We start from the raw sequence: 25,728 nt of genomic DNA on the forward strand, positions 1-25,728 counted from the left end.
GAGTCATATATTGTCAGAACAATGCAGTGCTAGTTGAAAAAAAAAACGCTGATGGGAGCATATTAGAGAAGAGGCTAGAGATGAAACTTAGCGTTCTGTCTCCAAAAATGTTCCTAGAGGCATCGTAACGAAAAATTAACCCTCTTCCCGGTAGTAAGGGTCATCAATTTCCAATAAGACGTAATATCAATATTGCATTTCATCAGCTGCTACAATTACCATAAGAGAGGTGAGTAGAAATGATTCATAGTGACGAGTAATGGTCACTGTCTATTGCATTGTATTATAGTCATGACCATGAATTACTTAAATTCATTTCTCCGTACACTTCTTGACAGCAATTGTTAACATTGATGTTTCCTTTAATAAGAGTCATCAACATGCAAAAGGGTTAGTTCGAGCAAAGTTACTGACAGAAACGCCCAAACATTTTAAGATCCTACAACATATTTATGATTAACACCTACGGCATGACAATAAATTTACCCACATATTAGTTCATGGACTAGACTAGAAGTTGATGCGAGGGGCGGGTACCTTTCTCCCGGTTGAGGGTGATGGAGTCAGCAGCACTCTTGCTCATGACATGGACGACATAGAGGGGACAGTGGGACTGGTTGCTGAGCATTATGGCCCTATTCACAGCCTCGGCCTCCACCTACACTCACATGCACATCAACCACACTCACTCACTCACACATGCAATTGGGGTTAAATAAATAACACAGCACACCACATTTAAAAGTGCAAGAAACTTGATTAAGACAGCATAACCAAAAGATTGTCAGAAAAGGGCCTCCATTCCCATACCCACAATGGGATTGAAACAAGAACATTAAAAATCATTTTTTTTTTCAAAAAAATTTACAAGTGCGTGATATTTTGATTGTATCTCCTATTTAAGAAAACTCCTTTTCCCTAATGAAAGGATACATGCATTAAAATTAATACAGCCAAATATAGCCGTCAGATTGCCTTAAAACTGCAAACGCTGACCCAATGAGCGACGTTGGGGCTGATACAGTAGAAGAAAAAATGCCGACTGCCAAATTGTTTTCAACAAATGTCTCAAAAAGTGTTCTAATTTGGTACACAGATTTATTAGATTTCAACAAAAATGGCGAATGGGTAGGCAGTTAATTGGGATCAAATTTTCTCAAATTAACCTCTTCACCTTGAATTACAGACTGTTACCAACTGCTATACATTACAAACTAAGCTTTTGTTCAAATCCAATGTTCAAAAACAGAAGTCAACAATCAAAAACGGAGGTGAAAGCTCGAATAGAAAGAATTCAAAATTCAAGTCATGAACAAACTTGCTTTCTGCTAAAAAAAACATTGCCGGTAGAATACCGGAAACGACTCGAATCGTCGTGCAAAATAATCTCTACCCTTACTTGGACAAAATCAGAATATCGAAAAAAAAAACACTAGAAATAACAAAAATAGTAGACCAATATAACATAAAAAGCCTTAAAATTTTATCAGTTCAGGGGTGTGGGTAGGTGCTGGTGGGGGGGGGGGTGTAGGTAGGTACGTTACGGGGGGGGGGTAGGTACGTTGGGGGGGGGGGACTTGGTCGGTAAGTGGGGGGGGGGGGGGGGGGGGTAGTTTTTTTGGGGGGCATGTAGTTAAATGTGATCACATTTTCTCAAATTGACCTCTTCACCTTGAATTACAGACTGTTAGCAATTGCTATACATTACAAACTAAGCTATTGTTATTTGTTAAAGTCCAATGTTTGAAAACAGAAGTCAACAATCAAAAACGGAGGTAAAAGCTCGAATAGAAAGAAGTCAAAATTCAAGTCATGAACAAACTTGCTTTCTGCTAACAAAAACCTGTAGAATATCAATACTCCTCTTCGAGTCGTAACAAGTAAGTCCGAAGTCAAATGTGAAAGTTGTGCCTTATGTATAACGAAAGCTTATGTAAAAACATATCTGGACAAGAGCTGAACCACAATCCCGAGAATTAAATAAAACCACGACTATCAATCGAATCAGAGTAACAACTCTCAATTGTAAACATACCCGGCAGATTGCCGGAAAATAGCCGCCGTTGATTCCAATAAGCATGATTGGGATTGAAATAACAGAAGATATTGAAAAAAAAAGATTTTTGTTGAAAAACATTTTTTTAAGTCCGATTTATTTTGATGGCATTTCGTGGTTGCACATACTTCTACTTTAGAGAGAGGCTACAGGGGCTACTATCAATACCAATAAGCATTAGAGATGGTAACTAAGACTTATAGGAACGACGTTCAATTAGCGGGCATCTAAAATTGGGCTTTATGGGTTTATCCCGTTTCTACTTCTGACTTCAATTTTTTATACTGACTCTGTTCATTTTGAATTGCTTTGCTGAGCAACTGATGTTCAAAATCACTTTTAGCAGAATGAGAGAAGAGAGAAACTAGCCTAGAGAAGTCAAAAAGATTTCACGCAAAATGTTGAAAAGGCGGCAAAATGAGGTAAAGCGAAACATTTTTTTATTCGACGAAGTAAAAAAAAAAAATAGGAGCGCTATAATAGCCGGCTGAGAAGATGAGGGCGGCTATTAATAATGTTATGAAAACCTATAACAGTATATACAGAAAAATATAACCAACTGATGTTGGTCGATTTGCGAGCGGTTGGCTTCGTCAGTAGCTAGCTACGGTTAGGGAGGCTAGCTTTAGCTTAATTGAAGGAACGTGGAGTGAGCCCACGAAGGAGTTCGATGCACGGCGGGGGTTCGAGCGTGCTGGCTTGCTACGAGTGGAACGATGTGCAGGCTGTGTATATCTCATATTTGAAGACAAAGTCTCAAAAAAAATCCATAAAAAAGCGCAGGATCTCTATAATTAGCAATTAAAGAACTAGCAATCGTTGTCAAGTAAACCAAAGTTGTCGAAGTCAATAAATCCGATAATAACATCTGAATTTCCGTTGACTATCCGCACAAAGCAACAAAGAGAAACTTTGAATGAAACCAATGAAAAGAAGGTAGGATAAAAAACGACAAAGAATTTTACTTATGTCTTTGAAACAGTAACGCCAGACTCATTAAGATACGTACCAATCTATTAAAACCCTTAACCATGTCAAACTATCTGCCATTGAGAGCACAAATAGACAATCAGACCTCAACTCATAGACCTAAGTTAATTGCAAGTATGTCTTCATCGCAATCCGTCAGATTGTATCACATATCTCTGTTGTCATTTTTTTCCTTTTTTAGATTCGTTTCTCTGCGGTTTCAGGTATCCGCAGATTCTCAAAACATCATAACACAGACAAAATGAAATTGTTAACATTCCGTGAAAAGACAAACGAACAAACGCGGCCAAAAATCAAAAAACTCATGACGATTTTATGAAGCAAGTAACATCAGAGTCATAAAAACTGTGAAACAAGTAACGTCAAAGTTTTAGTTGTAGACAGGACCCATTAAACAAATTCCAGTATTTCAACTCTTGAGGCCTCATAAGATGATATTTGTCATTATGGCTGAGCGAAAAGAAAACAAAAAAACAACGAACAAGGGCAAAACTAAAAAATAACGACTAAAAACCAGCTAACGTCGGAGATTCGCTATCGTACGACTAGTGGGAGCTTTAATCTATTGCAGTCTGCTTCAGTCGGTCATATAATGTGAAAAAATGACACCAATTTTGGCGCACTTTTCATTTCATTTTTAATTGTGAACTGCTGCCACTTGAGTACAGCTGCTTGAATTTGTCAATGAGAGAAATTAAGATCACGCAAAAAGAAAAGGGAAGGGCGCAAAAGTCACTCGAAAATTCAAATCTGTCATGCGAAAACTTTTGTATAAAAAAGACCATTACGTTTACAATAATTGCTTCAAACTTCGTTCGAGAGCAATAAAAAACTCACTAATATTATAATACAGCATTGTCTGTGAGGAAAAAAGAATTTATAATGAAGTTAAAACAGCAAATAGAATCATTTCTATCTCACTGGAATGCTTTTGTTGGAACCTTGTATGGTAATATGCTGTCATTAGTTCTGTAAAAAACAGCTTTGCAAAACGATAACTACATCGACGAAAGAATGGTTAATTATCATCAGTCTCGTCCCCTGTTGCAAGGGACTAATAACTATACATAGGCTAACGCTGAGTCAAAGTCATCTTCACAACGAAGCTGGAAAGAAAAAAATGTGCAAACAAACTAAGCAGATCAGCAATGGTAAGCTAGAACTAGGGAAAAGCTACAAACATGCATTTTAGGGGAAAACTGAGAACGTGCAGCATGCAATACGGGAAATTTTCCTAAGTTTTGTACGTACTATACGAGGTACGTATATAATAAATGTTGAGATATTCACATCGCCTTGGGAATTATCATTGGAGCTAGCTGTTCAAATTAGATAAGCAATGGCGATGGTATGAACCAATTATTCTTTCCTAAGATGGCTATGGTATGAATTGAGACCAAGAAAAAGTTCCCATATATTAACTTTAATAATACAAGATATTGACAATGAAGACCTCGTCGCACGATTGCCGAGGTCCCAAAGCAAACATGCTTGGGTGGAGGTATCTATCGTGGCCGAAGCGACAACTGCGAAAAGCTCGTATGAGAAACGTAACGGAAACTAGCTAATGTTGTGTGAATATATGATTTTCATGTCTCTCTAAAGAGCGAGAGCTCTAAATATACTTTTCATTAATATTCATATTCTCAAAATTTCGTACATTTCTCCATCGAACTATTCCCAGTTATCACCCGACTTGATACGGAAGATAATTAGTATACAACACCACATGCACTATAGTACCTGCATGTCTTGCCCTCTGAATGAGGTCAGCAGAAGAACTGCCCGTGATTTGCATAAAAACAGGCACTTTGAGGGCACTGCCCATCGATATTACACGCTGCACCGCCTCACTCTCTACCTGAACAAGAGAGACATATTAGAAGATGCTAGTCCTCAGAAGCATTGCTTCGCGATACATTCCTTAGAGCATCATTTAGACTGACAGTTGTGACTATTTCTTCTGTTTAACTCACTTTAAGGAGGATAATTGTTTATTGAAGTTTACAACGTTTGGACCACTGAGCGAACTTAGCCAGCTGACCAAAGAGCGTCGTTCATACCATTAATTTCTACTTCCACTGTTCAGCAAATTAATAACATCGGGCTTTACCAATTTATCCCGTCTCTCTTGATGACAAAAGAAATCACTCAAGCGAGAGAAAGAGCATTCTAGAATAACAACGGTCCGACAAAAAAATTCGCAAAAGAGCTACAATAGCTGCATCAAACTTCGCTAAGGACTAGCTGATATCAATGACTGACTTCGAGATCAAAAATTTGTTCTATCAAAAAAGAGATAGACAACGGAATACAGCTGTGAAATAGACTGATTTTGGAAGCGTTTACAAAAGAAAATTCAGAGAACTCGCAAAAAATCATCAGAAAATTTTTCAATTTAAAGCCACCACTCGATGAATATGAAACCGCTTCAACAAGACCGCGAGAAATGGGATATCAAACTGATACAGGTGCACATAATATCGTCACAAAATTTAAAAAAAGAAAATTTTTGTCTTAAGCTGTCTGGAACTTAGGCGAAGACCATATAAACTACATGAAAGCAATACTCCAAATAAGTTGACAATATACAGTAGTCGAATGTCTCGAACACATGTCTTCAAGAAACAAACGTTTCAAAATACAGAAAATATTTATAACTTTTGAGCATGGGTCATATTCAGTTTTAATCAATGACAATTTTTCTCACTATATTGGCCAAAAGCTGAAAAGAAATTATATTACAATAACAAAAACACTATTTTACGGCTCTTCTTTAATTTTCCTTGGTTTTGCAAAGATTGGGACGTAGCGTGCGGGAGTAAAGACGCACTGAAGTTTGAACAATTTGAAAACCTATTATGTCTTTTATCAACTAATGTGACTGACTAGTGACAGATGTCACCAAATACTAGTATATTTTTTGTTCTTAAACGGCCTTGAATTATCCCTTTTAAGAGATGAAGTGTTATTCTGTAAAAGCAAAAAGAAAACTTTGTTGCCCAACTTTGGGACCTTTGCAGGTTTCAACCCCAATCTCTTAATTGCGATCCTGAACTCCACTGAGCCAACTGGTCCAGACTGCTAGAATCATACTATGTTCTCTTATACTGAGCTATCAATTCAAGTGTCATCTTATGATCACAACTTATTTACTAGTGGTGTGAAAATTAAATCACTTGTCTACCAACCAGGAGCTTATGAACTACCTTAAAGAGCAGCTCAGACAGTGAAGCGCGCACTTCAAGTGTGGAGTCCAAACATCAACGTGTCATTTGAAGTATTCCTGCAAAAGGCACCGATGACACATCAGAACACTTCAAAGACGCGGGGCAAAATACTAATTGAACTACCAACGGGACGCGGAGTGAGACTACCAGCAAGAGCTGACTTCGAATTATGCGTGCATATTCTCTTCGAGGCCAATGAAAAGACAGTTCCAGCAACTTTAGGGTTCAGAAAGGACTTGAACAATTCTTTCATGCAAATAGGACTTTTATAGTGAGCGACAATCAGATGAGGGCAAGAGAACACGGAACCACCGCTGCAGGAGACCATATCCCAATAAGGGCCACAAGTTGAGATCACAGATTTGTGACATTCATGTCAATAAGGTCCTGCAACACCGACTGCAGACCATCTACAATCTGAGCTATTAGACATTTTACATACCTCAACAAGAAATAGAAACGAGCCAACTAAACGTCGGAAGAATTGCTCACGAACGACTAGTGGGAGCTCTAATCAATTGCAGCCTGCTTCAGTCGGGTGGGGAAGGGCTAAATGGGACTAAGAAAATCAAAAATGGGCTTCAAATAACCACATTACAGGTTAACATATACCACTCTTAAAGTGAAAAATGGCACCAGTTTCGGCGCACTTTTTAGTTGACTTTAAGTATTAAATTGCCGCCAATTGAGTTCAGCTCCTTGAAATTGTGATTGAGAGAGAATTTTAGATCACGCGAAACGCAAAAAACCAATGGCGTAAAAGTCACTCGAAAAGTCAAAACCGTCGAGCAAAAATTTTGCATAAAAAAGACACGTTTACAATAATTGTTTACGAAAAAACAAGCAGATAGATTTGGAAAATCGATTTCCCACGAACTGCTGTAAAAAAAAGAAAAGGTGATGGCTTTGAATGAACATCAAGAAACTTAGTTTTCTTTGCTGAAATTTATTAAATTATTGAGACCAAGCGAGGCATCTTATTGATGTGTCGATAAATAATTGCCAAAAACTGAATTTGATTCTAAATCGAACTCTGTATTGGCGCTATCATTGTCTTATTGACCTATCAATCAGATGTCATTAGTTAAATATACCCACCTATTCAAATCTGACTTTAACATCCATGGACCTCCAACAGAAGAACTCGATTGTACCAGGGCCACGTACGATTCTCATGAAAGGTAACGAAAATAGAAAATTGCGACCGGGTTTTGGCACTAAAATCTTTTTGCATCTCGATCAGGTTAAAGATCTTAAGCTAATCTACATTTTCTCTGTATATTTTTGCATAGATAAGTACTATACATACGAGCTTATTTTTATATATTCTCAGTTCAAAACTGAATTTAAAATTCAACTTAATGAATTCTTTCGACCTGTGCTCGAGACCACGGCAGTATACTCTAATAAACTCACATATAAGAAACAAAAAAGATAAATAGAGTCCTGCAATATAGCTACGCCCAGCATGAGATAGACCCAAAGACCAGCAAGTCCCCAATATTTGAACTACACTCAACTTCTTTCAAGAGAAAACAAAAAAATATATAGCCCATTACTCAGATAACCTATAGCCTCCCCCATAATGGGGGCGCTATAATGAGAAAGACTTAAAATTTCAGGCTTTTTGTGGTGTGAGAAACGATACAAAAACTCATTTTAGGGTATTTTCGAAGTTATTCCTTTTCGCCACATTTACCGACTTATTATTGTGTGGATTATCACGTAATTAACCCAAAAATGTGTGGATTGTCTTGTTGAAAATTTGGCACCTGTGATCTCCCAAGATCTGCATAATAGATGAAAAATGGTTTTGGTGTGGTTTTGACAAATTTGTGTACCTAAATCGGGTCTTTCCCATTATACCCCCCCCCCCCCCCCCCAGCCCCCCATTATGGTATATTTATTTACCATGATTGGGGGGGGCTATAGGTTATCTGGCCACTAAGCTGAGGGGGGGGGGGGCTAATGGGAAAGACACCCAAAATCAAACCAAAAACGTATTCATACCGCTGTTTGAGGTTTCACTCAACTTCGTTTCGTGGAGCATAGAAATATATCCTGATAATCATATCATTGAAGTTCCACAATAAAGTTCCAAATCAATTTTTTCAGCTTTTTTTAAGTTTACAACAAGAAACATAGTTGAGTTTCATGTTAGCTTATTTAAGTCGGAGACGTTGTAAGAGTGAAAACTATGGACTTACAATTTCTGGTCGGCTGTAGGCGTGTCCTTCAGGGCCCGTAATGCCCATAGACTTCATTTGCTTCTGCAATTCAGCCACCATATCTCCGTTCTCTGCGTGCACCATTGCTAGTGCTCCTAGTTCTTTACACGTTTTGAACACCTCAATCATTTGTGTATCGTTCAATTGAAACACGTCTTTATATGCCATGAAGATTTTGAATGAATTCACTCCTGGAACAAATAAGCACACATTATCACAGAAACAACGGCAAGGTGGCCGAGTGGTCTAAGGCGCTAGGTTTAGGCCCTAGTATCTTCGGATGCGTGGGTTCGAATCCCACCCTTGTCAAACTTTTTTGCATTCTAAATACAGTACATTGTCAAAGTAAACTGAGAATTTATTTGCGCATATTTCCAATTTTAGTCGAAACTGCAATAGAGCTGTCAAAACAGAAGTGCATACGAGTACGAGTTGTACCAAAAAGGAGCACCAAAAAACAAGTAAAGGAGCTGCTTCAACTAATTTAAGTTTAAAGATTTCAGTTAATTTGGCCCGATTTGATGTGTGGCCCTTGAATTATGGATTTATATTGTACCTTTGTCCCTGACTAGTGTCTCCATCTCCTCCTTGACAGCCTCTGACCACCAGGTGACTGCCACGTGGAAACTGTAGTCAATGCACACTTTCGGGTCTGCCCACTGACGCCACTTGTCGTACGCCTACAATCATTATACATAAACTGACTAATGTCGGAAGAATTGCTCTCGAACGACAGGCGGGTGGAAAAACATTCGAACCACCATCCACCAGGATTCGAACCATTAACCTCCCATATCATAACCAAATGCACTGCCGACTGTGCTATTTTCCCTAATTTTTAGGGTTGTTGCAACCGACTTTATATTAGCAACAAGCTTTACTTCAGAGTGAGAGCAATAGAGATCGAAATGAAGAACGAAAGCGCGAAAAAGTCACTTGAGAAGTCAAAGAATGTTCTAGAAGAAAAGCGCAAAATGGTCAAGCGAGAAAATTGCATAAAAAAGACCAACACGTTTACAGTAATTGCTATCAACTTCGTTCAAGAGCAATTAATGATTGATGTCAACAAACTAGATCTTTTACTTACCTGTAGGAGTCCTTCTCCCTTCTGTGGGATGACGAAGTCTATGATCATGGTAGTTCCTCCTGCAACAGCCGCTCTGGTCCCACTGTAAAAGTCATCTATCGCCACCTGGCCCATGAAGGGAAGCTGCATGTGTGTGTGCGTGTCAATACCACCTACAAAACTCGAATCACTCACAACCTAGTCCTTCTCAAGACTAATTAAATTGGTTACAAAATTGGGATCTATTCTGTTTCGGCCCCCAGTGTGTTTTACGCCCCCCCCCCTCCCCCCCATTACATGTTGTTATATAGCACTTTACTATGTAAAAAAAATAGCACGTGCGCCTGAAGGGCGTAAAAAATATTAGCCCACTAAGCTGGGGGGGGGGGGGGGGGGGGGGGGGGGGCAGAATAGATCCCAAAATTGAATCTATACTGTTTCGAATCCTCGCTTAGTGCTCATATCTTATGCATAACACAAGAAGTCACTGGAAACGTAAATCTGTCGACCAAAAATTTTGTAGACACATTCGCGTACAATAATTAGCAATTAAAAAACTTTCCGCACTTCCTCATGTGTCTTCAAAAAGCTGAGTGACGCTGCAGAAGTCACAGAAAAATCGAGTGTCTAAAAATCCGACGTATCGACCTCTAAGCGGTTTTCGTTAAGCACCACAAGTAGATCCGTGACTTCGGGCAGATTCACGTTACCAATATACACAGGCAATAGTAGCTTATTTAATTCAAAAATGCCTAATTCCTTGTCTCAGAGGGCAAACCCTATTAATAACACAAGCGGGAAACTTAACTCAAAAGCTTGCCAGCAAATTGCCGGATAAAAGCCTCTAACTGATCGACGTTGGGACTAAAACAAATAGAGAAAAACAATTGAGGACATCCCAATTTTGTGTAAAAAAAGTTCTAACTTGGTTCGCAGTTAAATTCAATAAATATGGCAAACTCAGCCTAAAAAATAGAAGATTATTAATTACTCTTAATAACAATTACAGAGAGCAGTATGCTCAAAGGAACTCTGATAACTTAAAGCACTAAGTCAGGTCCTCAAACATTGTCTTAGTGCCCGAGTTTTAGTGATTTATACCAATTCTTTTTATTTTGCTGTTTGACCATAAGAGGTATTCAATGACACACACTGTGATTCAGTCAGAAAAAGGAAGCCAATTTGTAAAAATTGACAACCCTATTTTTTTATTGTCACAAAATGTGCCAATTTAGCTCATAGCTTGATTACATAAATATGATGCGAAAATCGAAAATCAGCATTAATCATTTAACTTAACAATAATGAATCTCAATCAACGAATTCTTATTGACTGAGCTTTATCAATGCATACCGTCTCTTTAGATTGCGTTATTGTGGACTTCATTATAATCAATTCAAGATCAAATTTGTTGAATGACTTAAAATTTCATTCAACAAACAAAAAGCGAGATACTTCAAAAGTCAAAGGTGCAAACTGACTTGCGAAAATTGAAGAAAAGACCCCGGAACAAGAATGAAGCGTTTCTTCTATCTATAAACCTGAAACACGAAAACTAGCAAATCCTATGAGAATACAGTAGTGAAATTATCTATTGCAATGAGTTTTCACTAATGGAAAAATAAAAAAGTAAAAAACCCTCAAACGAACAGAAGAATGTATTATCTAAGGTAGCCGGACGATTTTCATCGTCGACCACACTGCCCGACTTTGGGATTGAAACAGTTCCCGAAAAATAGCGAAAAGACTATTACCTAATTTTGTTTGGTCGAAGTGTTATAATTTGGTCCGCAGTTTCTATAGACTCAATAAAAATGGCAAATTCAGCCTCTAAATTGGATGACAATAATCTTAATACTAATATCAGTATTTTCACCTTTGACTTTGACCGTATTTGCGTACATTTGCCGAATGAAAAACATACCCGGCAGATTGCCGGAAAATAGCCGCCGTTGATTCCAATAAGCATGATTGGGATTGAAATAACAGAAGATATTGAAAAAAAAAAGATTTTTGTACAAAAACATTTTTTTAAGTTCGATTTATTATAATGGCATTTCGTAGTTGAACATACTTCTGTTTCTTAGAGAGAGGCTACAGTGGCTACTATCAATAACAATAAGCATTAGAGAGAGGTAACTAATACTTGTAGGACCGACGTTCAAATAGCGGGCATCTAAAATTGGGCTTTATGGGTTTATCCCGTTTCAATTTCTGACTTCAATTTTTTATACTGACTCTGTTCATTTTGAATTGCTTTGCTGAGCAACTGATGTTCGAAATCACTTTTAGCAGAATGAGAGAAGAGAGAAACTAGCCTAGAGAAGTCAAAAAGATTTCACGCAAAATGTTGAAAAGGCGGCAAAATGAGGTAAAGCGAAACATTTTTTTATTCGACGAAGTAAAAAAAAATAGGAGCGCTATAATAGCCGGCTGAGAAGATGAGGGCGGCTATTAATTAAATTCCATTCAGTTAAAACGTTGAGTGAGGTAAGTCAAACGTCAAACATAAAAGTGGCAACTTATTGAAAACAAAAAGGAAAGATAAGTGGCAGATTGCCAGAAAAAAGCAGCGATAGCTTCGTAGATCTACACTTCAAGAAATAACAAAAACAGACCGAGACAGAAAGAGAATATTTTCCTATTTTTACTAATTGCTGAGATGCTATATATTAACTTCTCAAATAACCTTCAATTAGATTGACACAAACTCAGTTGAACTTGTCTCTTGCAATTACAGTGAAGCAAAAGTCTCATTGAGAGTGAGGAATTCATTATTGAGAGTGAGGTAAATCACGTGTAACCGAAAACTTAGTCACGCGAATGGACAAAACTCTCTCTCCAATAAGAGTAAAACTTGACGTCACGCACGTAATTCAGTCACAATTGCATAAACGAATGAACTAAAAACCAGATATCAAGTGACCGTGACGCCATATGGTCGTAGCAAAAATTTTCGGGACAAAAAAAACCAAGAAAAGGCCAATAACAGCCCCAGCTACGGCTTTCAGGCTATTAAAAACGAATTTTAAAAAATCACAATTACACTTCAAATACGTAACAATTTTGGAGAAAACCAAGAATGATATTACCTTTCACAATAAACAATTGCAGCTCTCACATCGGTCGAACGGCCGAGCAAAAAGAAAACTTAAAACCAATACTAACGTTGGTTCTTAAAAAGTGAGCGGGAGAGGGGTATCGTCCAAACCTCCGACAACCACCCATTAACTCTCCGTTTCTTTTGACGAAAGATTTAATCAATAAGCGGGCAAAAACCTTGTAACACAAAAACAAATTGCTAAAACAATCTAAAACAAATTTTGCAAATAAGACGACATCTACAATAATTGCTTACAATTTGTTCGGAAGCATTTGAAAACAAAACAAAATATGAAAACTTGCAATTTCAAGTTAATGAATACTACTTAGGCTTATCCCACCTTAAATGGAGGATAAAACGATTAGTCCTAAAATCATTTTGCTTTAGAGTATAGGGGGTCAATAGTGCCTTACTTAAACCGGAGAAAGTGTATAATGTCAGCAAGGGGCATACAATGATGGTATTAGAAACTTTTAGTAGTAAAGGCCGCTAATTAAGTCAGCTGCTTATATTCTGAAGGAGGGCATTTTAGATCACCCAAAAATCAAGAAGCAAAACGTGAAAAAGTCACTCGAAAAGTCAAACGGTGAGACAAAAGAGTAAGCAAAAAATTGCATTAAAAGACAAATACGACTAACATAATTGCTAAAAGTCGTTTGATAAACATAATCGACTAAACGTTGGAGCGAGCTTTAATCAATTGCAGCCTGCTTCAGTCGGGGGGGGGGGGGGTGAGTTTAAATGAGACTAAGAAGTTCAATAGTGGGCTTCAAATAGTCAGATTAGAGGTTAACATATACCACTATTAAGATTTAAAGTAAAAAATGGCACCAGTTTCGGCGCACTTTCCATTTGAATTTTAGTATTAAATTGCCGCCAATTGAATTTAGCTGCTTGAAATTGTGATTGAGAGGGAATTTTAGATCACGCGAAACGCAAAAAGTCAAGGGCGTAAAAGTCACTCGAAAATTCAAAATTGTCAAGCGAAAATTTTGCATAAAAAAAGACACACACATTTACAATAATTGCTATGAACTTCGTTCAAGAGCAATTGATAATTGCAAACATCAAAGATGAAATATAGACGGCAAAGGTTTGTCCGGAAGAATGTCAGCTTTAGAACATGACTGTAGCAAAACTGTTCTCTACTATTGATAACACTGAATTGTAGCTCTTTTAAGAGCTACCGCATCTACAAACACATCAAGAAAAGCAACAGCGGTTAATACATTAGCCATTTACCTGGTATAACTAGCTTGTCGGTTGCATCCACAATTGTGGCTCCGCCTGGGACAGACAAGTCTTTGCCCACCTGTTGGATGACACCATCCTCTATGTACACATCTGCCTTCTCTGCAAAGTCATGGTTCACCACTTTGCCACCTTTGATCAGCACTCGTGATTGGTTCGACTGGAACAATCACATACCTTTTGGTTCATCAACTAACGACACTAACGATACAGATGTCCGAGATCAAAAACCAACTGACTCCTGACATGCCTTCCCTCTCTTGATTTTACAGTGGTCCCATTTTTGAATCAATGGTTCACACTCAATATTTCACAAGGCAAATGCAGCGTAGACGAAAACAGACGCAAAAGTATCTATCAGCATGAACATCTTTCAGTCATACTGTTTTAGTTGACACATGTGGCTGATCTTTATATCCGTTAATGAAGCAGTACCACCATATAAACTGGCCACTAACACTAATAAATATGACGTCAACAATCCAATTAATACTGGGCATTATACAAAATGTTCAATAAAAGGATGTATTCTCGGACAGTAGACTAACTTTCAGCATCAATGAACAGTCCTGTTCGCATAACATCTATAGACTATATAACAACAGGCGCGCGACAAACACGCAGATATGCAACATTAAGCACATTGACTACTGCTGTCACAATTAATATTTTCACTCGGCCTCGTTTCAATCCATTAGCAACTCGATACTTCGAAAAGCATTAAAAGTGGCCAAAGGTAGCCAGAAAGTCATTTGCGACAAAACCTTTCAATTCTTAGAGGTGGCGTCAAAACTCAGTTTAACAACACAAATCCATAACTGGTGCAGCCAATAATGCCTTTTAGTACAGACCACCAGAATAGTCTGACCTAAACATTCCGTTCACAATTAATATTAAAAGACAAGTTAAAAGATTTTGACCGCTTAATGAATTTATCCAACTCGTTTCTCACAGACAATGTTTTTCGAAGATAACCTGAGAAACACGCACACACAGACACGCTCACACACACACGAATGCACAAATCTTAAAGATAAAAAAAATAAAAAAACGTCTACCAAAAAGGACGACTCATCAAAACTACAGAAAAAAATTTTGTGTCCAGCTGATTTTTGTCCATTTTACTCTTGCTCCAAAAAAAAAAAAATTCTCAGTTAAAAAAACAGGCGAAATTCAGCCAATAACGAAAAATCTTAACGAAATTTGCAAAGTGTTGAAAGTATCGCGTAAAAAAAATTGTGCATGACCTATTTTCGTTTTTTTTCACATCAACCAAATTAGAGATATTTAATGAGGTATAGTGCTCAAAAATTGGGCTCAAAAAATGAGGTATAGTGCTCACATGGGTATAGTACTCAAAAATTGTTGAAAATAGACATGATATGAAAATTGTTACAAACGTTTCCATAATTTCATTCAGTAGGTGCCAATATTTTGACGATCAATTGTATCACATTATAGACATGGCTTCAAATATAAATCGTTGAGCTTGCAAGCAAGCAAAGCGACCAAGTCGTATTTCGTTTCGCAATTGTTAGCATTTCCATCACCTCTGTTAAATGAAGCGCTACTGCCCGGCATAATTTAGATCTTATTATAATAGCGAAATAAAGGAACGTTTCGATAGACTTTGTGAGCCACAGAAAATTCGAAACAAAAAACTTATGAGAAGCGTCAAATAGGGCTTTTCTGGTTATCAGGAGCTACTCTGTACCTAATTAATATTACATGGCTCTCCTGATAAGTGCAGCCATCCGTGATCATTTTTGTTATCTGTTCTACTTTAATGTTTTTTCACGTATTTTCAAAGACTCATTCCAAAAACATCTCAGGAAATTACATTTAATTTCCAAGAAATTTACAATAAATAAAGATTTGAAACATGTATTTAACGACACTTTGTGGAACCCCAATGCAATCCAGATCCTTCTTATGAATTGCAACCAATTTTCTTGATCAAGACCCTTGCATTATTTGAAAACATGTATTACTTGAAAAAGTGCATTACTTGAAACACTGCATTGCTTGAAAAACTGCATTACTTGAAAAACTGCATTTCAAGAAAACTTCGTAATTTTTTTTCAGTTTTTTTATCCTCAATTTTTTGAGCCACATATTTATAATTTGAGAAAATCAATCTTCTCTTTCACTTTGTCGAATCTAAAACACGAGATAACCTGTCTTTCACGGCAAACACTAGTAGTTCAAATTTTCATTCCGAAAAAAGTTCTTCGTCAATAGAATTCGAAACAGGGCTAAACAAAAAAGAATACGAAGATTTCCGAGAAGTATTTGATGAATTCTATCCTTATGGCACGTATACTCTAAAAATTATTTAAAATAACATTGAATAAGGCTAAAATATAACAAGAACAATTTAAATTGATCAAAATTAGTAGTTAACTCAATATCTTTGGACATTTTCCTACAAAAAATTGTAAAATACAATTTTGGAAATAACGTGTGTGATTCAACCAAATAGTTGAATCAGACTGCACGATAACAATCATGGTGTTCCACCAGGTACTGTAACAGGGCCACTGCTTTATGTAAACGATGAATACTTTATGTAAACGATTTCAGTGAAGCAATAGAGAAGAATTTCAAGGTTAACAAATCGCAGATGATACAGCAATTCTGTCAAGAAAAAGCACAGTATTTTAAAGTCAGGGCTAAAAATATTGATGTCAACGGAAGAATATAAAAAACAAAACAAGCTAATTCTGTGAATGAAAAATAGAATTAATGGGTCTCAAAAATGAAATAATTCCAACTGTCAATTGCGTCGAATTCAAAAGTCACTAACTGAATCCAAGTGCTGAATGCAGGTATTAGGGTGTTATTATTGATAGATATTTAACTTTGTTCGTAAATGGAAAAAAGTCCAGAGTTCTAAGAAAGGAAAAATAAAAAATCAAGAAAAGCTGAAAAAAGAGAAGCACAAAAGACATGAAGGAGTTCCAATGGAGTTATTATTTAGTTATTAAGAGGAAAAATGATTTTTTTATTTGCAATATAACGGCATGCAACTTTGACCTCGTGGTTATGTTTGAGATTAAAAAATGAGCGATATAATTTTTGTATCAGGCTTTATCGTAGCCTTGAAAGCTCATCTCATCAATTTTAAATAAATATTAACTCAACATTGATGTATTGGTATTAATTTTGAAATCTAAGTCTTGAAGTATTAAAAACCTTCTTGGTAAGACGCAGAAGCGTCAGACCAGTTCTGCTTAACTGTTCAAAGTCTATCTTCAAATGCTTATGCTTAGTTTTTGTTGCACAAAGGACCCCACCCATTAAAATAAAAATTAGTTTTTGCTTTTATGCAAATCTTGTAGGTCCTTTTACTCTCCTTGTCACACGTGTTTAAATTGCTTCATTAACATTTGGCACCTAAAAACGTCATCTTACGCTTATTTGTCAAAATAATTGCTTATATTCAGGTTTTTACCAATATAAATAAATTTCCTTATAAAAACGTACAACAAACTGCAGTAACTAACCGACATTTGATCAAAATCTTCCGAGAACACTGGTTGCGGCTCTTTTAACAGCAAACTGACTAAACGATCTTTAGTTTGCACTAACGAAGACTAAACCTGCGTGTATATAATTAAAAGAATCAAAGCGAAAACAATTTATCAAATAGAATTACTTTTGTAAGCTTCAGATGATATTTTATGACTTTATAAAATCAACAGTGAATTACTTCACAAGAAAGTTTGATACAATGGTACAAAACTGTGTTGAATACTTAACTCTAAGCGAAGGTAAACATGCTCAATCAATGTACAGTTAAATGAATGCAATTCCATTGACTAGAATGGAATATGAATGGTTATATATATGCATTAAGAACTTAATTCACACAATCAGGGAACAAGGGAACCACTTTAGCACCTGATCAGCACTCGATAATGGATTAAACGCCTCCTATACATACAAGACATATATTGAGCGATAAGGTTGTTTGTTCTACCTCCCACACAATTAATAGTAGAGCTTGCAAGAGTTGTTTGCTTTCTGAGAGCGCAAAGCGACAAATCAATGACCTAATATGTACAAATTTGATTAATCTAGGAGAACTCTAAATTCCTGAATCAGGTTGAAAGTTGTCTACGGATCAATGTTGCAACCGTGAGAAAGACTCAAAGAAAGAAAAATTCAAGCATAATAAAATGTTCGACAGATATAGATCAACAGAGCGCGAATTTGAAAAGTAGACAAACTAGGTTATTAACCTTCGGACATATAAAGGTACGTCTTATCTACAGACTGTTTTGAGCTCCTCCTAATCTGGTAAAATAACATTGAAATCCTGCAAGCTGAAACAAGTTTCTTCATAGAAAACCCAAACAAAGACATTACGCCACAATGTATTTATTTGGTTATCATGCTACACATGGCGTTTTCTTTCGCACTTTACCAGCACTTCGGGCAGAAATTTCAACGAGAAGTAAAAATATTCTTAAAAAGTTGCAAACTCAGATAATAAAATTTTTGTCCATAAAGATTTTAGAATATACACTTTTCATCAGTCTTTTTAAGACCAATCCAAACCGATTCACGTCGGACAAATTTTTTTGAACGATTCTTTAGTAGCCTTCTACAGCAAGCAGGAAACGGGTTTGATTGTAGCTTCCTTTGGAGACAAAAGCAGAATTGAAGTGATTGTGAGGTCATATAGTCGTAAAAAAAATCTTAACGAAAAAAACATAGCCGGAAGAATTTCGGAAGTGACTGGAAGCGTCAAAGCTTCAAAAAAAACCGTAATTGCAGCTGATATAATACCATAACCTTTCATACTTAACCATCAACTCTTTACTCACCTTGTTTGACTTTAAAAAATTGCTGAAATTCATGCCGAAATCACAACGAGTCTATTAAAAACATTTGGTAACGTTAAAAAAGTTCAATATTCTTAGGATGGTCAAAACAATGAGACTCAAAAATCTGGCAGCGCTGTGAATCGGCATGAAATACCTCTAGATGCTGGTCTTGAAAAAAAACCGCAATCACAAATACCAAAAATAAATTTTGAAAACATACCGCAGATAAACATCTTAGAGAAATCCACTAATTAAGTTTTCAAACCACTACAAATAAGACAAAAATAAGATATTCTTCTTCCTTCTTGGAGATATGATAGACAGCATGAATTCAAACTATTTCAAAATTAAATTGCTCCTAGAAAAAAACAAAAGTAAAAAAAAAATCAAAGGCAAGAAAAACTCAAAGCCTCTCAAAAATTTAAGAAAGTAGTAATCAGTCAAATTTTGCAAAAGATTTCTAGTAAATTCTCGCGGCTGTATTCTGTTAAATGAAATCAATTGCAAACCAATAAACAACTGAAAAAGCAAAACGAACAAATTTTAGGTGCTAGAGGATTGCTAGAATGATAGATGCTAGAATGTACCGAATATAGACACAATGTCAGAAACACAGAAACAAAAGCAATATTTGATTCTTGAAAGTTGAAAAATCAAATTTAAAGGAAAAATTGAAAAACATACATTTCAAAATTTAGCATTCTAGACTTAGAATAAACCAAGAGCCATCCTCCTGCACAGACAAAAAATTAGAAATAAAAATTCAAAGATTGGAAAACTTGAAATACTGTGCAAAAAAAGATCAACAAAATCTGAAACTGCATTTACGAAAAAAATTCAACTGTATTTCAAATATACAACGCCAAAAAACAATTCATTTATTAATAAAAATGAAATTAAAATCCCCGATGTTGCATAAAAAGACGGTTTCTAGTAAACTAAACCAAATTACAAAAAAAGGAAAAGTCAAAAAAAGCTAGCAACATCGGTTTAGCATGTGCTCAATTTCATAAAAACAAAATTACCTCGCGGTAGAAACAGGCATTCAGTATATGAATTATCAATGGGAAGTTGCCACATGAACAGATTTTTGAAAAGAAAAACGGCTGAAAGATCCAAAAAGGAAGAAATCAATGAAAAATCCAAATATTAACTAAAAAAATCAAATTTGAACTTGAAACGCATTATTAGGCTGTGCAAAGCACCGTGGTATCAATTTCCGAGGGTAAATTTCAATATGACGTCGAATAAAAATTATTTCCATTAAAAAAATTACAAGCCAAAAAAACTGCGCCAATTAGATGAAAAAACCGTTATCTGTATGTGCCATTCTGTCAAAAACACTTTTCAAAGTCGAAAAGTCATTCACTGAACGCAACAAATGATCAAAAAGCTTCTCTCGCTCAAAAAAAAATTAGTTCACACTGCAATATCACTCATTTCTGCTTTTAGGTCAAAACGCTCTCTGAACGAATAGTACTTCCTGTAAAAAAACATTAAGAGAACCAATACTCCTCTTCGAGTCGTAAAAACCAAGAGACGGCCAACAAAAGCCTCAGCTATCGCTTTGCAGCTATTAAACACTTCGCAGAAAAATAAATTTTTACTAACAAATACTGGCAAAAATACGTTTACAAGCACAAATATAGTTTTTTAAATCAATTTTGTCATTAAAAGCATCAACAAGATTCACTAGAAACATATGCTGCTAACAAAAGCTCAAGTTAAGAATAAACTGTTTTAAAACACAACCATATTCTACAGGTAACCTGTTCAAAGTCATAGCAATATATAAATAATAATAATAAATTGTTTCCATCAGTCAATAAGTAGCTTCACAATTACCTATACAGATACAATCACATATTTGACTGTGGGAGAGCACTATTGGGCCGATGGCCCGTTCTCAAGAGTCTCATTCAGTTTATCTGGATGAAATTGATTCGAAATGGAAAAAAGAAGAAAAAGAAAAAAGAAGAAAAAGAGGAAGCACTGTTTGTCAAGGTACCATTAAACCTAGCAGTAAAATCATTATTCTGGTTTTGGAACGCCTTTGAGTTGCGATATTAAAACCCATACAACAGTCTGACAATGTCCTCATTACCCAAAATATAATTATCTAGAAATTGATGAGAGACATTTTTTGTTTCGGCATTAGACATGTTTTCAATCTTTTCGATTATTTCATCATCGTAACCTAGAAGCATTCTTAAGACTCGCCATAACTCAAAAGGTACTACGCACCGCAGTAACCGAAATAATCTCTCGCTCAGCAAAAATTGTTGACCGCGGCAATTTTCCCCAATGGTTTCGTCGGGGCTAAAAAAAATAGTGACTCCTGTGAAAACGTTTAAAAAACCCATATTCCTTTTTCGAACCGTAAGACTACTCGCCAAACTATTCCAAAAAGTAGTCGAAATCAAAGGAGCAACTGCTGTTGGAACCAAAAGACCCCTCATCAGCTGAAATAACAAAAATAACGCATCTCGTCTTCTGATGACGTGATAATTACTATAGCTGAAAATTTTGTTCCGACTTCTCTAACTCAAATAATTTGACCCATTCACCTCTTCCTCTGATACTTATTGTTCCGACCCTCTTGAGGGGGGAGGAACTATATACTCAAATGGGTTTTTTTTTGTTCCGTGAATTTTCGCCGATCGATATATTCATCGTAGAGAGTTGAGACTGGTATCATTAGAAAGCTCGTCCAGCGTAGAATATGGAATTGAAAAGATTTTTTTAATTTTCGTTTTCTACAGGGAGTTATCGAGGTTTAAACTTCTGAGAAAAGTAGAGAGAATTCACGTTGTTTTTATTCACATTTTCCGGAATTTTTGCCTAAATTTTCGTCAGTTTTGCTAAAATTTGCTTTAATTTTTAGGAATAGTGTCGTTTATTTTATTTTTGAAGACCAACAAGCATTGTTGATTGTTTTAATTTAAATTTTGGGTCAAAAAATCTGGATAAACATTTCAAAATTTAGCCTTTTTCATCAAAAACAGCACGAAATAAGCTACTTTAGTCCACTTTGATTAAATTTGCCGACATTACACCCCCAAACAACACTCATACAATCTTTGTAGACTCAGAGGGTGGCTATATCTACTTCAGAGTCCGCTGAGAGTGCTCTGTAGTTAAAACTTTGCCTTTTTTGCTAACTTTATTCGTTGATTATCAAAAATGCAGAATTTATTTTGAGTTTTCAACTAACAAGAAAAATCAATTGTTCCTAACGGACAATAAGCATTAGCAGGGATAGTTTTGGGCCATTCTTGGACTGTTACAATCCAAAAAAAATCGGGTTGTAATCAGTCGGTCTTTTTTTAAAAAAAGACCTTTTTTTTAATAATAAAGAACAGAACATATCAAATCAAAGCTCAGGAGTGATAGGTCCAACCAATTCACTTACTAAGCAACTCGAGGCGAATGCATTTAGTTTTTTACTTGAAAGTTTATGGTAATTTCTTTTTTTTAATATAATTGACTTTTCAATAAATAATGGCTTAATTAACTTTTCCTCTATTTTTTTCTTAATTTGTTCAACTTCCAGCTTAGTTTCAGCAAAGAAAGAATGCTTCTTCTTTCTACTGATTTAACATTTATTCTCGGTTGCAGTTTTAAGCCTGAAGTTATTGTTTTCTGGCTTTGATACTACAAGATTTCAGATTTTTGTTTGTTTTGATATTTGCCAGTTTTTCACGTTTTTTAATTTTGTCACATTATCACATTATCACAGTTCTCATGTCAAATTATTAGCGTTCAAAATAAGGCACATATTAAAATCGTGAAAGATATACATCATCGTTTTAACGGCCTCGACGCATCTTTCTTGAAGAAATCAATTGAATTTTTTAAATTTTGTCTAACTGTCATTTATACTTTGTCGTTTCGGTCGTATGAAATTTCCTGTATAGTGATCTTTTTTTAAAGAATTTGTTATGACCTTACTGGCTTCGACACCAGTTTTTCACAAAAAAAAGTAAATTAATTTGATTTTTGTCATACTTGACGTTCTTTTTGTAGATGCAAGAAATATTCTGGATAAATACAGGTCTCGAGGGCTTCCTTTTCATGAATAAACGACCCTAATTAAATAGCTCTTTTTGTAATTAATGCCTTTCATGACATTGAATGTAATTTTGTTTCGAAAAAAAAATTAAAAATATTACATACTTTAGCACTTCGCTTTTTTGTCTACTTGTTACTTAGTCTTACTAATGAATGGCCACGTAATACATTATAGCTGTTTGAAGAAGGCGCAATCGAATATATTTTGAGGGCCAAAATATGGCTTGACGGTTTTGACAGCGTTTTCTGGCAAGTTTCAATTGAAATTTTGTTTGTTTTTTTTTGTTGTTCTTTTTAGCCGCTTTAAAAAATGAATAAGGACAGGTCCTAATGCCCTTCTATAGAAACAGTGGTAATCGTAAATTTGTGGTAATATTAATTGATTCATAATGGTATTTATTACTTTGTAGTTAACTGTTTCAAAAAAATAAGTTAATTTTTTTTACTTTACTGTTTTTGTTCTTTTTTGTATAATTGTTACCAAACCTTTTTATGGACTGGTCGCATATGTTTTCTGGTGATTTATAAGTTATCTTTGTTTAGTTTTAGGTTTATCTGACGGTATGTTGACTTTTTTATTAAATTTAGTTTTTAAGAGGGACATAAATTTTTTGATGTAATTAATGTTTGTTGTTGTTGTTGTTTGATTTTGCTGTTCGTCTTGACTCGCTTTCTTAATATTGACATATTACAGCAATCTAATGCATCAATTTTTACTCCACTGAGTTATTTGCTTTGGAGGCTATCTTATCGTTCATACAGAATTTTTTGAAAAAGACTTGGACTTTTTTGGGATTCGCAAAAAATATTTTTTGGGTTTTTCTATCTGTTCCTCATTTGGTAGACATTTATGCCAAAATTGTGGATGGGCGGGGTCGGAACCTTATGTGCCATCGCACATTACCGAGCCGCCTTGTCCAGTCAAATTTAATGATCGATTGCTGATCCCAGTGCATCAAATTCATGCATTGAATATTTTCCACAACCTCTCTTATTTAATTACTGAATAAAATTGAAGCGAGTGAATTATTGGCTTCAACATTTTATACTCGATAGAATAAATAATTCGCACATTTCAGAGCTGTTGCAGCGCAAAATCCAGGACCTGCACAATTTTGTTTTTCGAAGTTGGTTTTCAGGTCTCGCCACTAATTGGATGAAACGATGATGTAAAATTGTTTTTCTCGGCTCTATGCCTAATATTTCTTCATCAGCTTCAGTTTTTATCCTGGCGTCAACCACAAGGAACTTCTCATTCATTAGAATATATCTTTGAGTATCTGTAGTAGGCCAAATCATTCATATGTAGCTTATATGTATTGATATGTACGAATCAGATAAAAAAATATACGAAGTATTTTCCATAGCTGGTGATAAAAAACTCAACCATTTCAATTCCCATCTATTCTACTCATTGTGTGAAAACAACTTAATACAAAAAAAACTAATCTGAACTGACCTTTTTAGGCATTTCGATGAAAAGCAAACAGTATAAAGCAGGTAGCAAGTAATAGATATGACTTCAGGTTATTACAACTCAGTTACAAAGAAGCAATATAACGATTTGATTAAATAACAGTGACATAAACCGATTAAAAGCTTGCAGATGTTTCCAGTTTAATGCAAATATCTTTTATGTTGTAAACACATGTTATAGCTTACAGTTCTTTTCCACATGAACTAATATTGACAAAAGGAATGGGAAGAACAGACTTTTTCACATTTCTCGGCTAAAACTAAACAACTGTGGGAGATATATGCGCTTAACTGTTATACCAAATCTTCATGTCTTAACCAGTTTGTGCGTGAACCAGTTTATGACCAATATAGACCATATATTAAACGTTTTGTGTTACAATTTGCACAATGTTAGCCGTAGAACTTGATTTAATCACACCACTGCTCGAATTTACAACCAAAATAACACGTCAATGTCTCATTAGCGACTAATTAGCAAAAAAACAATTAATAATGCAGAAAATTTATAGAATAGTTGAATAGTTCATATGATTGTTTTTCTGTTCTCAGAAATCATATCAAAAGTTCGAACATAAAAGATCCATTAAATGGAAATGGTCGCCCAATATAACGAAACTTATAATATCTTTGCATGCGCTGCAGAACAAAAATTACTAAGATTTTCCCCCAAAGTATGTCAAGATTCATCATGAACACGATCTTGTTATGGTATCCAAAGTTTGGTAAAGAAAATCAAGATCTTGCATGTCTCGGTAAGATGTAGCAAGTCTGGTTTCACGGGGCTTCTTTTGCTGTTTGCAGCAAAAAAATTTTAGTGCCAAAATGGGATAAGTTCGGATAATAATTATCGAGCATTTGTTCTGATCTTTATTGGGGCGCTCAAATCTTCTTGCCGTTTAATCAAATGTCGTTTCAAGAATGGCTGCTGTATGGTTTTGAGATTCTTAAACAGAGGAGAGGACATAATTGGAACATAAAAGGGTTAAACTTACCCGTGCTGGTGCCATTGTGTAGTTGATTGCAGAAGATTACAGGTAGATATATAACATACAGCTGCAGCAGTAACAATATACACACAGATATCCACAACCAACAAATCTGAAAGACCACTGCAAAATTAAGTTTCAAGTTTTTTTTTCAGATACAATGCTTTCAATTTTTATTATAATACACAGGAACCAAACAATGTCGTCTCAGCAGCTTCGGTGAGTTGTACACATAGAGACGTAAATCCTTAAGAGCTGCTGAGCGACTTAATGCCCTCCAGGCTCTACATTTCTATCCCGTTTTTGAGGACGAAAAGTCAAGAACCAGACGAAAATCGATCAGGCGAAAAATCGCAAAAGACCACAGAACTAATATAACTGCCTTCTTTTGAGAGCAAATGAAAACAGTCAGGCTATTGACTTAGAAAGTTCGCT

At 35.7% G+C, this 25,728-nt stretch overlaps 1 protein-coding gene and 1 non-coding gene across 9 annotated transcripts in view; one reads left to right on the forward strand and one right to left on the reverse strand.

Moving 5' to 3' along the window:
• The window catches only part of LOC142358593 (dihydropyrimidinase-like), a 52,473-nt gene extending 27,036 nt beyond the window's left edge, over positions 1 to 25,437 (reverse strand). For 5 of the 8 annotated variants that reach the window (XM_075410028.1, XM_075410027.1, XM_075410026.1 and 2 more), the window contains exons 1-6: positions 25,300 to 25,437; positions 13,917 to 14,085; positions 9,592 to 9,743; positions 9,061 to 9,184; positions 8,484 to 8,695; positions 538 to 658 (exon numbers count right to left, since the gene is read on the reverse strand). In XM_075410028.1, the coding sequence (XP_075266143.1) occupies positions 538 to 658; positions 8,484 to 8,695; positions 9,061 to 9,184; positions 9,592 to 9,743; positions 13,917 to 14,085; positions 25,300 to 25,314 (793 nt within the window). In that variant the 5' untranslated portion in view covers positions 25,315 to 25,437. Of the gene's footprint in view, positions 1 to 537; positions 659 to 4,789; positions 4,908 to 8,483; positions 8,696 to 9,060; positions 9,185 to 9,591; positions 9,744 to 13,916; positions 14,086 to 17,431; positions 17,697 to 24,287; positions 24,470 to 25,299 lie in introns of those variants that run through there. The other 3 variants (XM_075410023.1, XM_075410024.1, XM_075410025.1) reach the window with 3 other exon arrangements.
• Positions 8,732 to 8,813, forward strand: Trnal-uag (transfer RNA leucine (anticodon UAG)). Its single transcript has one exon. It is a non-coding gene; the product is annotated as a tRNA-Leu (tRNA).
• Positions 25,438 to 25,728: the final 291 nt, after the last annotated feature.

The sequence above is a fragment of the Convolutriloba macropyga genome, chromosome 2 (assembly GCF_964194025.1).
Source record: "Convolutriloba macropyga chromosome 2, txConMacr16.3, whole genome shotgun sequence".
In the NCBI taxonomy this organism is placed as follows: Eukaryota; Metazoa; Xenacoelomorpha; order Acoela; family Convolutidae; genus Convolutriloba; species Convolutriloba macropyga.